A 12009-nucleotide genomic window follows, 5' to 3' on the forward strand; every position below is an offset into this window, starting at 1 on the left:
TTTTTTTTATATACTTTTCATTCATTTAAAATAAATAAATAATAATAATAGAAGAATATTTTGTACGGCATTTGATGTTGCTTTCGCTAGACGCCTAGACGTGCGTGCGGACTCTCATGGTCGATGGGACACAATGTTTAAAAATAAATAGTAAGATAGTGATATCACTTCAATGAAATTATGATAAGTTAGTAGTATAAATAAATTTAATAGTGACCTTGACATTTAAGGGAGACATATGGTGGTTGATCGAGTTAACTAAAAAAAGTTATTATGTCAAGGAGCTACGTTGGTACTTATGTGATTGTATTAACGATAATATTGTAATCCACTAATATACAATTCATTATAAATTACCATGCAAGCGAAACAATTTATTTATACTCCAAAATCTAACCACTAGTATAATGATCTGGCCATTTGAAAATGTATTGGGTTACCGAGCTGTTTTCAACCATGATGGAGTTACTGTTTAATAAGGTCAACTTGCTTAGAAGTTAGAACGTTAAAGCAAGGAAATGCTACGCTTGGTATTTGTGACAACTGATTCACTAATGTAATTGAATGATGTGAGAGGTTTGGATGTGTTTTATGTAATCTGGAGCATTAATAAAAGAAAAAGTGTAGAATTTTTAACGATTGAAGATACAAAGGATTTCGATTTAGTGAAGTATACAAGGGTGTCTATCGATCGGATTGTATCCGCAGATCCGCGGTAAATATTTGTATCCGATCTGAAAATTACGGATACAATCCGATTCGCAAATTGATCCGATTGGATTGCGGATATCTGCTCTACATCCGCGTATTCGATCCGCGGATCCGCAGATCCGCACAATAATAATTAAAAAATAAATAAATATATATATGTTTGGTATTATATTTACTTATTTGTATGTTTTAGTTAGTAATTATTATTTATATATTATATTATTTTATTTTTGTTATTTAGAAAGTGTTTGATTAAAAATATTTTAGGAATAAATAAGTTTAAAAGTGTGAAAGAAATATTTTTATTGAATTTTTCACATAAAAATATGATTAAAAAGAGAAGGTTTAATTATGCGGATATATCCGATATCCGATATCCGATATCCGATCCACACATTTGCGGATCGGATCGGATCGGATCCGGCACCAAAAAGTGCGGATATCATATCCGATCCGATCCGATGAAAATTGTGCAAATCGGATCGAATTTTCGACCATATCCGATCCGATCCGATCCGCGGACACCCCTAAAAGTATATGTAAAATACTAAAATGGGATGATTAATTATTTGTCAAGATAAAATATTTATAGTGAATTTTATAATGTTCATAATTTGCCCTCTAATTTTTGTTTAATTTATTTTTTATGATAAATTTTAAATATTTAATAATTATTTATTTTTATATTTTTAAAATTAAATATTTGACTTTAGGCTTCTAATATCTTTGGCTCATGCAGTAACAATAAGCATTACTAAACCATGATATGAAGTGGCACAAATTAAAGTTATGATCGTCAAAGATGTTTCATTAGATTGTGTATTAAATTAATAAATATCTTGTAATTATTTTATGTGAAAGAAAACCTCTAGTACTTTTACCAACAACATCAATATGGGAGAAATAAATTTTCAGACTTTGTCAAGTATTATGAATGCTATCAATTTCTCTCATGTATCCTCTTTTTATTTTTCATTATCACGGAAGAAAATGTCATCCGCATACAAACACGAATATTCCAAGTTTCATTTGATAATATATTTTTGGATAAGGTATATTTTTTGTCCCTGAAGTTTGATAAAAGTTTTAAAAATATCCTTAAATTTTATTTTGTTTCAATTTTGTTTTAGAAGTTTTCGATTTGCATCAAATATACCCATGACGGCTAATTTTTCAAAAAATTTAAGACCAATTCAACAACAATTTCATAAGAACAACCCTCAATACAAACTAATCAAGCATAATTTTTATACATTATTGTTAGATTGGTCTTAATTTTTTTGAAAATTTAGCCGTCGATGGTATATTTGATACAAATAAAAAACTTTTGGGACAAAATTAAAATAAATAAAATTTAAGAGTATTTTTAAAACTTTGAAGAGATAAGGGGGAGAGCGTGGGTGGGTGTGTCTCCGGTGTTAAGGAGGGTTTTTCTCGAGAGGGGTTAGAAAAGCCATCCAAGGTCTCTTTTAGAGATAAAGTCATTGGTGCAGAAAAGTCTAAGGCATTTGCATTAGTAGGATCTTTATCTGGAGATGGTATCGCGACGGTGACAGGTAAGCAGGGTGATTCGTGCCCACCAAGTGTCAGTTTTACCAAGGAGGCAAAGAGCTGTCTAGCTGAACCTTACAAGGAAGCCATCGTGATCAAGGTGCTGGATAAGCATTATGGCTACACTGCTCTCATGCATAAGCTTCGGATAGTATGGCGCATCAAAGGAGGGAAATTTGATATTGTTGCGGATCGTGAGAAAGTTATTCTTGGTGGCTCGTGGTTGATAGACGGTCACTATGTTGCAGTAAAGCCATGGGATGTGAATTTTAGGCCATGCGAAAAATTCTTTGGATCAACGCTGGTATGGATTCGAGTCTCGGGACTTCCAATTTGGTGCTATCAGGAACAAGCAATGCTGCGAATTGCTTCTGCAATAGGGGTTCCGGTGAAAGTAGATTTGGCCACTAAGCTTGCAGAAAGAGGAAAATATACTCGAGCTTGTGTTCAAATTAATCTTGGGTTGCCTGTAATCAAACATATTATAGTGGAGGGTGTGACTCATGAAGTGGAGTACGAGAGTTTACAGTTGATTTGTGCTACTTGTGCACGGTATGGGCATGATAAATCGTTGTGCATGGAGAAGGAGTCCTTGGAAGGAAACAGAAATTCCTTTGGTGATGGAAAAAATAATAAAGCCCCGACACTAGTGCCACACAACAATCATGAGCTTCATAAAGAGGCTGAATCAGAAGCTCGTGATTTGGGTGAGAATTCTCGTGATTTGGGTGAGAAGTTAGGAGTTGTTAAAGGGAAGGATGTGGTTACGGAATCATTGGCTCCTCACGTGCCTGATGGTCATGTTAATGAGGCATGCATGGATGATGGAGAGGGCTGGCAACAAGTGCTGTGTAAGAAAAAATTCACAATGGGCCAGTCATCAGGTTTGAAAGACCAAGATGGAAAGCAGCACAAGTATGGTTCGAGAAGGGTTCCAAGGCCCAATTTGCATGGTGATGGAGGCAAATCAATTGGCATTAGGATGGGGAAGCGAGAAAAACATGAAATTGCGCCATCTCCATTGCGTAGAACTCTTGCACATCGTGGAATTTCTTTACGGAAGCGTCATCGGCCTTCCTCCCTGCAGAACTCGCCAGTTGATAAAAATGGTGGCACAACGGAAAAAATCTTAGTAGATGGAAGCATGGCAGGTACAGTGTTAGGGGGTCCAAAGGTGGCAATTATTGAGGATCAGAGTGTGCCAGTACCGCAGGACAAACCACCTATTGAGGTTGGTAATTCTGATTAGAGTTTATGTTCTTATTTATTCTGTCCCTATTATTTATAGATAGTTTAAATACGATTGTTTAGAATATTAGGGGTACTTCTAATAAGTTAGCCCGGGTGCATTGTAAAGAACTTGTTAGAAAATTTAGACCTGTTTTCTTTATTGTGGTTGAAACTCACTCCCCCTTTCAGCATTTAAAATTATTTTGGGAAAGGTTGGGGTATCACTCTATTGGTATAGTAGAAGCAGAAGGGCATAAGGGAGGTATTTGGTTTCTATTCTCTATGAAGGGTGTTTGTTGTAAGTTCATTGATGCTTTTGATCAGGGTGTTACTGTTGAGGTTCAATTTGATAATTTAATTTGGAGGTGTAGTGGTATTTATGGCAGTCCTCAATTTAATAAAAGGGTTCTCCTTTGGGATTATCTTGTTGCACAATCCATGGTTTTTCAAGGACCTTGGATTGTTCTTGGTGATTTTAATGAAGTCAAATTTTCTCATGAATCTAAGGGCTGTCAATTTTCTTATCAAAGAGCAGACATGTTTGCTACTTCATTAGGGGATAGTGGTTTGTTTGATCTGAAGACTATTGGGAGGCGGTTTTCTTGGTACAGAAGGGTGAAAAATTATGTTGATGTGGCAAAAAAGCTTGATCGAGTCTGTATAAATAGTAATTGGTTATCCATCTTTCCAGAGGCTTATGCAGAAATTTTAAATAGGCTTCAGTCTGATCATTGCCCTATTCTGGTGCGTTGTAAAGGTCGTCCTCAGCCTAAAGGGAATCTACCTTTCCGATTTGTTGCTGCTTGGGCTACTCATCCTGGGTATAGGGATATTGTGAATCAGTCATGGTGGTCTGGTAATAGAGGGATTCATGGCAAGCTTTCGGAAGTACAGAATAATTCACTAGAGTTTAACTCGAAAGTATTTGGTAACATTTTTGTTAAGAAATGAGAATTAGAGCAGCAGATTAATTATTTACAAAAGTGTTTGGAAGTGGTGGATAGTATTTATTTGCGTTAGAAAGAACAACAGTTACTTGATGATTATAATAATACTCTAGTGCAAGAAGAGCTCCTATGGTTCCAAAAGTCCAGAGAGCAGTGGGTAAGGTTCGGGGATAGGAATACAAGATTCTTTCATATTCAAACTCTTGCGCGAAGGAAGCATAATAAGATTCATGGCCTTTTTCTCAAGGATGGAGTGTGGGAAACTGATCCAAAGGTTCTGAGTCAAGAAGCAGAGTCTTTCTATAAAAGCTTATTCTGTCATTTGGATTATGTTGATTTGGGTTGCCTTGGTGATGTGCCTTTTCCTTCTCTGAATGAGGAAGCTTGCAATAATCTTACGACACCAGTTACTATGGAGGAAGTCAGAACAGCTATTTTTCACATGAACTCTTTTAAAGCTCCAGGTCCTGATGGGTTTCAAGCTTTCTTCTTCAAATAATATTGGGAGATCATTGGTCTTGATGTTTGAAAGATGGTTAAGCAGGCATTCTCCGGTGTTACTCTTGATCTGAGAATGTTGGAGACTTTACTGGTTTTTATTCCAAAGGTTGAATCACCGGTATCTATGAAAGATTTCAGGCCGATTAGTCTCTGCAATGTAGTTTACAATATCATCACGAAGGTCCTTGTTAATAGGCTTCGTCCTCATCTTGCGGAGATTGTTGGCCCGCTTCAAGGAGGATTTATTCCGGGACGAGGAACTCCTGACAACATCATTATTGCTCAAGAAGTTCTCCACTTTATGAAGAAGACTAAATCAAAGAAAGGCACACTAGCCTTTAAGATTGATCTGGAGAAAGCTTATGACAGAGTTGACTGGAGGTTTTTAGCTCATACCCTTAAGAGCTTTGGTTTTTCTATTCCTACAATTAATTTGATTATGAATTGTGTCACTGCTTCTTCCTTATCTATTCTTTGGAATGGGAATCGTCTGAATGGATTTACTCCTAGTCGAGGTCTTAGACAAAGAGACCTTATGTCACCCTATCTTTTTGTGTTGTGTATGGAGCGATTGGCATGCTTTATTAGTCATAAGGTTGATTTGGGCTTGTGGGAGCCGGTTGCTATTTCTAGAGGGGGACCAAGAATATCCCACTTAATGTTTGCGGATGACTTGCTTCTATTCTGTAAAGCTACAAAGAGACAAGTGCAAAATGTGATGTTGATTTTAGAGACTTTTTGCAAAGCATCTGGGATGAAGATTAATGTGGAGAAGTCAAAAGCGCTTTGCTCCAAGAATGTCTCTGCAACAAGGAAAGATGTTTTCACTGGGGTATCCTCTATCAGATTTGTCCAGGACTTGGGCAGGTATCTTGGAGTTACCCTTAGCCATTCTAGGGTGACTCGTTCAGCTTTCAATGGTGTCCTGGATAAGATTCGGAGTAGGCTAGCAAGCTGGAAAGGAAATTTACTCAATCGGGCTAGTAGACTCTGCTTGGTTAATTCTGTTGTTGCCGCTATTCCCACGTACCAGATGCATGTCTCTATTTTTTCCAAAGGAATCACTAGTAAATTGGAGTCTATGATGAGGAATTTTCTTTGGAAAGGACAAGTTGATGGAAGAGAATTGAATCTTGTTAGTTGGAAGGTACTGATTACTCCAAAAAAATATGGAGGTTTGGGGATTAGAGATCCTTATTGTGTAAATATTGCTCTTCTTGGGAAGCTAGTTTGGACTTTTTTCCAACAGCCAAACAAGCTATGGGTCTAATTGTTAGATGCCAAATACCGATCATCTATATATGACTATTTTAGTTATACTAAGAACAAGGACTCTCCCATTTGGAGGTGTCTTTGCAAGGCTTGGGAAGTGTTGAAGGATGGGTTTGCTTGGTGTATTGGAGATTTGAACCAGAATTTTTGGTTTTCTAGCTGGAGGAGAGAAGGACGGTTATCTAATGAGATGGATTATGTTCACATTTCTGATTTGAATCTCCGGATACAAGATATTTGGTCGGTTAGTAGGTGGCATTTGGATATTCTTTATTCTCCTTTATCTCAAAATCTGAAAGGTAATATTCTCTCTTACAATCCAGATGAACAAGCAGGTCCAGAAGTGAGTTGGTATTGGTGTGGGTCTGCTGACAAAGTCTATGACTCACGCAATGATTACTTGTGGTTGTGTAGGCAGCTATTTGGTTGGGAGGAGCAGGAGAATTGGCTTTGGCTTTGGCGTCAGCTTGTTCCGAAAAAGCATAAGTTTTTGGCTTGGTTGTGTCTTAAGGAGGCTCTTCCTACTGCAAGTTTTCGCATTAGAAGAGGGATGTCGTCATCGGATAGGTGTCCAAGATGTCTTTCTAGCCAGGAATCGGTTTTACATTGTATTTGGGATTGTCCAAAAGCTCAGCTTGTTTGGCATAGGTTGGATATTTCTTGTCATCCTTTGGATTTGAAGAACTGGTTCTTGTATCATAGCAGAGAGCATCCGTTCAAGTTCTTTTCGGGACTTTGGTGGATATGGAGAGCAAGGAATAATGACATCTTTAATGCTCATGAAACTTGGCCTCCGAAAAAAGTGATTTGTCTGGCATTAACTTCAGAAAAGGAGCTTAGGAATATTTTTGAATTACAACGTATGTCCCTTCCCTCTACTCTAAATGGTTTTTGGAATCCCACATCTATTGGTACTTTTAAGATTAATTGTGATGCTAGTTATTTTGGTTCGGGTGATAGTGCTGGTTTTGCTTGTGTTATTAGAGATTGTAATGGGAGTTGGCAAAGGGGTGTTTGGGAATGATTGAGAGTAATATTATTCTTCAAGGAGAATTGTTTGCCATTTGAAGAGGATATCTCTTAGCTTGGGATGTGGGTCAACGAGATATTATTTGTGAGACGGATTGTGTGAAAGCATTTAATCTTGTTACTCAAGATGGTTTTGGGTTTATTGATCCATTGGTACTCAAAATAAGAGATATCATGTATTGGAATTGGCGTGTTGACTTTCGTTTGATTATGAGAGATACAAACACGGTGGCAGATACTATGGCAAAGATGGTGATGAAGTTACAACTTTCACATGTGGAGCTTCTTTCACCTTGGGAGGAGTTTAAGAGTAGTCTTAAACGGGACTGTCGCTCTATTTAAACAGATCATTGTTTTGTTTGTTTTGTTTTTCTTTGTTTAGTTTATTTCAGTCACCGAAAAAAATGAGGTAACGATTGAAATACTTCCAATTTTGAGTCAGAGATCAAGTTAAACATCAATCAAATATCCAATAAACACCGTTAAGTAAAATCTAACGTGAACCATTATCTGTCAACATAACAGAGTATTAAAAATGCTGATATAATATAAAAGTGATTAAATGTTATCCTGCCATCAATTACACATCATGAACGTTTTAGTTTGAGTTTTAAAAATCTCTTATTGAAGTTAGAATACAAATATCTGGGATAGAATCGATGATTTATTCCGAAAAATAGCTCATCAAATGTTGAAACTAATTCCTACAATATTTACATAATTCACTTTTTTAGGGACATAATTGAATCTAAACACAAATAGTGGGTATAATATTAAAATCGAACAAATTCAAGTGAGACCTAATTGAAAATAAATACATCCAAATAAGAATAATTGAAAAATATAATCTGATTTGTTAGTATAATTGATAGTAGGATAACATTGAATCACTTTTATAAACGTTAAGATACTAATGAAATCTGATGCATATCAAGCCACATATGTCACGGCTAAATATTAGGAATTATTAGAAAACAAATTCCTTTCAGTTTTTAGTTGATTTGGTGTATCCCGTTTTATTAGCTATAAATATCTTGCATTACCATAATTAGGAAATCAGGTAGCTAATTGTTAGGTAGAGTACTGTATATATAATTGATATGCTATTCAATAAAACACAAGGCAATTTGGCATGGTATCAGAGCTAGGTTGGCTCTGATAATCATCACACAAAAGAAACCTCCGCCGCTAAAATGCCTGGAGTAGGTGTGACTCCTCCAAAAAGAGAGGATTCAAAAAAGGACGAAGATGGATCCAACAAAGGACCATCGCCTTATGATCTGAGCGTTAGCGACAATCCTGGAAACGTAATCACACAAGTGCAATTACAAGGAGAGAACTACGAAGAATGGGCTCGAGCTGTGAAGGTGTCGCTACGTGCTAGGAGAAAGTGGGGGTTTCTAGATGGAACTCACAAGAAACCACAAGAAGGGGCATCTGAAATGGAGGATTGGTGGACGGTTCAATCCATGCTTGTCTCATGGGTGATGAATACAATTGAGCCACAGCTGTGCTCCACCATCTCATACACTGAAGATGCAAAGGATCTCTGGGAAGAAATCAAGGAGCGATTTTCCAACGTGAATGGTCCTAGAATTCAACAATTGAAAGCTGAACTTGCCGAGTGCAAACAACAAGGACTGGCTATGGTGGAATACTATGGAAAACTGAAGACTCTTTGGGATGAGTTGGCAAACCATGAACCAGTGCTTAGATGCTCTTGCGGAGGCTGCAAGTGTGACATTGGGTCACGATTAGATAAGAGAAGGGAAGAAGAAAAGGTGCATCAATTTCTAATGGGGTTAGAAGACGTAAGCTATGGCACAGTGCGATCTAATATTCTCGCAACGGATCCTCTACCTTCTCTCAACAGGGTGTATGCAACTTTGGTACAGGAAGAGAGAATGAAGATGATCAGCAGAACCAAGGAAGACAAAGGAAGCTTAATGGGACTGGCAGTACACACTGGGTACAAGCACAAAAGCCGAAATGAAATAAAGCCACTCGTATGTTCTCACTGCGGAAGAACAGGACACGAGATCAAGGGGTGCTTTCAACTGATTGGGTATCCGGAATGGTGGGGAGATCGATCTCGAGACGAAAAGGGAAGCAACACCAAGACCTCGCATAAGCAGGGAGGACGCTTGCGAGGGGGGGCTGTCATACGTGCCAACACAGCACAAGCCACAACAGAAAAATCAAGTAACCATGAAGAAGAAATAGGAGGAAGCGCAGTGACTGGACTTAGCCAAAAACAATGGCAGACGCTGTTAGAGATGCTAAATGGCAACAACGGAAGTAGAACTGAAAGCATGACTGGTAAGGAAGGATATGTTGTGTGGATTATAGATAGTGGAGCCTCTAACCATATGACAGGGAATTCAAGAGATCTAAGGGGTCTAGAGCGTATTGAAGGATGCACGGTGGGGCTACCAAACGGAGAAGAAGTTCTTGCTAATACAAAGGGAACGGTGACTCTTGATGGAGGACTTAAATTGACCAATGTTTTATATGTGCCAAAACTAAGATGCAATTTGATTTCAGTATCACAATTAACAAAGGATGCAAATTGTACTGTACTATTTACTCATGAGCTTTGTGCTATACAGGACCTCATTTCGAGGATGCTGATTGGAGCGGGTGAACAAAACCTCCATGGGGATCTTGAGGAGGATGTTTATATGAAATTGCCACCGGGGTTTCATGTCCCTACTCCTGGCATGGTGTGCAAACTTCAAAAATCCCTCTACGGACTCCGCCAAGCTCCGCGCTGCTGGTTCTCTAAACTTTCTGTTGCCCTCCTGCAATACGGGTTTCAGCAGTGTGCCTCCGATCACTCACTGTTTGTCTCTCGTCATCACAATATTCAACTTGTGGTGCTCATTTATGTTGATGACCTTATCGTGGCTGGTAATAATTCTCTTACTATTCGCCAGTTCAAGGACTAGTTAAATCAATGCTTCCACATGAAAGACTTGGGGAAACTAAAATACTTTCTAGGGGTGGAAGTGGCTCGCTCTCCTACTGGCATTTTTCTTAACCAACGCAAATACGCGTTAGATATTATCATGGAGACTGGCATGCTTGGCTCTCGGCCTGTGTCTACACCTATTGAAGAAAATCATCGTCTTGCATTGGCTGAAGGACCTTTGCTCTCTGATGCAGCCCAGTATCGTTGTTTGGTTGGTCGTCTCATTTATTTGTGCTTCACTCGCCCGGAACTCTCATACAGTGTTCACATTCTTTCTCAGTTCATGCACCAGCCTCATGAAGAACACTGGCAGGCTGCCTTACGAGTTGTTCGCTATCTAAAAGGCCGGCCTGAGCAAGGTGTTTTATTGCGCCGGGAAAACGATTTTACCTTGCATGCTTGGTGTGATTCTGATTGGGCGGGTTGCCCTCTTACTCGTCGGTCTCTCACTGGCTGGGTTATTCTCCTTGGCAACTCACCAATTTCATGGAAAACAAAGAAACAGCATACAGTGTCACGGTCCTCTGCAGAAGCCGAGTATCGCTCCATGGCTAATACCACTTGTGAACTCAAATGGTTAAAGGAACTGCTCTTGAGTCTCGGGATCTCCCACACGCAACCCATACCTCTCTCATGCGATAGTCAAGCAGCACTTCATATTGCTAAGAACCCTGTTTTTCATGAGCGTACTAAGCATATTGAGGTTGATTGTCATCTTGTTCGTGATGCTATCATCCAGGGCCTCATCCTTCCCTCCTATGTCCCAACAAAATCTCAGGTTGCCGATATCTTGACTAAAGCTCTAAGCTCCCATTCATTCGCATCAATGTTGGACAAGTTGGGCATTAGTAACTTACATGCCCCAACTTGAGGGGGGTAATGAAATCTGATGCATATCAAGGCACATATGTCACGGCTAAATATTAGGAATTATTAGAAAACAAATTCCTTTCAGTTTTTAGTTGATTTGGTGTATCCTGTTTTATTAGCTATAAATATCTTGCATTACCATAATTAGGAAATCAGGTAGCTAATTGTTAGGTAAAGTACTGTATATATAATTGATATGCTATTCAATAAAACACAAGGCAATTTGGCAGATACAAATAGGACAATTTAAACGTTTGAGACATAAATAGAACTTACCACAAACATTAACAACAAAAACGATACTTTACTCTTTTAATAATTTATAAAGAATGTGACAATATTTGGCATCTTTGATCTCCCCGGTTATTCTGATCTTATGTATCGCTCTTCTCTTTTCATTTTATTGATTCAATTTTATATCAACATGCACAAGCAAAGCAAAAGCATTATATAATTGTCATCTTGATTGAATTTTCCTTTCTGGAAGAACGAATTAAAATAATTGTCTGCTTAATGCGTTGTTTTGTATCTTATTATGTATTCATATTTTTTTAATGAACTACATTATCTTATGAGTGATTCATTTATTTTTCTTCTCCCCCGGGTTTTGACTTCGGTGTGGTGATTCGCTTTCTTAATTAATAATAAAAAGTTAAAAACAATTATTTATTCTGAAGGTGTATCAAGCATTATATAATAGTTCATATAAAAATATTTTATTACTCTACACTATTTCTCAAAGTCTAATAGCAAGAGTCAGGTTAAAAAATATGAAAAATTTTAAAGAATCGATTTGAAATTGATTAATTTAAATATAAAAAAAATGTTGGTGAAACACGTTGAAATATAAATCTATATAAAGTAATTATAATGATATGGTATTAGAACAAAATATAGATAAAATAATTTTTCTGTATAATATTATTT

At 37.6% G+C, this 12009-nt stretch overlaps 2 protein-coding genes and 1 pseudogene across 2 annotated transcripts; all 3 read left to right on the forward strand.

Annotated features, from left to right (window-relative positions):
• LOC107621342 lies at nucleotides 1702–7583 on the forward strand (annotated as a pseudogene).
• On the forward strand, nucleotides 8435–9885 carry LOC107621341. The gene is made up of 2 exons (XM_021114710.1): nucleotides 8435–9560; nucleotides 9851–9885. Exons 1-2 carry the CDS (start codon nucleotides 8435–8437, stop codon nucleotides 9883–9885), a joined length of 1161 nt encoding a protein of 386 aa, XP_020970369.1.
• On the forward strand, nucleotides 10310–11083 carry LOC107621340 (uncharacterized mitochondrial protein AtMg00810-like). The gene has a single exon (XM_016323369.1). The coding sequence runs from the start codon at nucleotides 10310–10312 to the stop codon at nucleotides 11081–11083; it is 774 nt and encodes a 257-aa protein (XP_016178855.1).

The sequence above is a fragment of the Arachis ipaensis genome, chromosome B10, assembly GCF_000816755.2.
Source record: "Arachis ipaensis cultivar K30076 chromosome B10, Araip1.1, whole genome shotgun sequence".
NCBI classification, from domain to species: domain Eukaryota; kingdom Viridiplantae; phylum Streptophyta; class Magnoliopsida; order Fabales; family Fabaceae; genus Arachis; species Arachis ipaensis.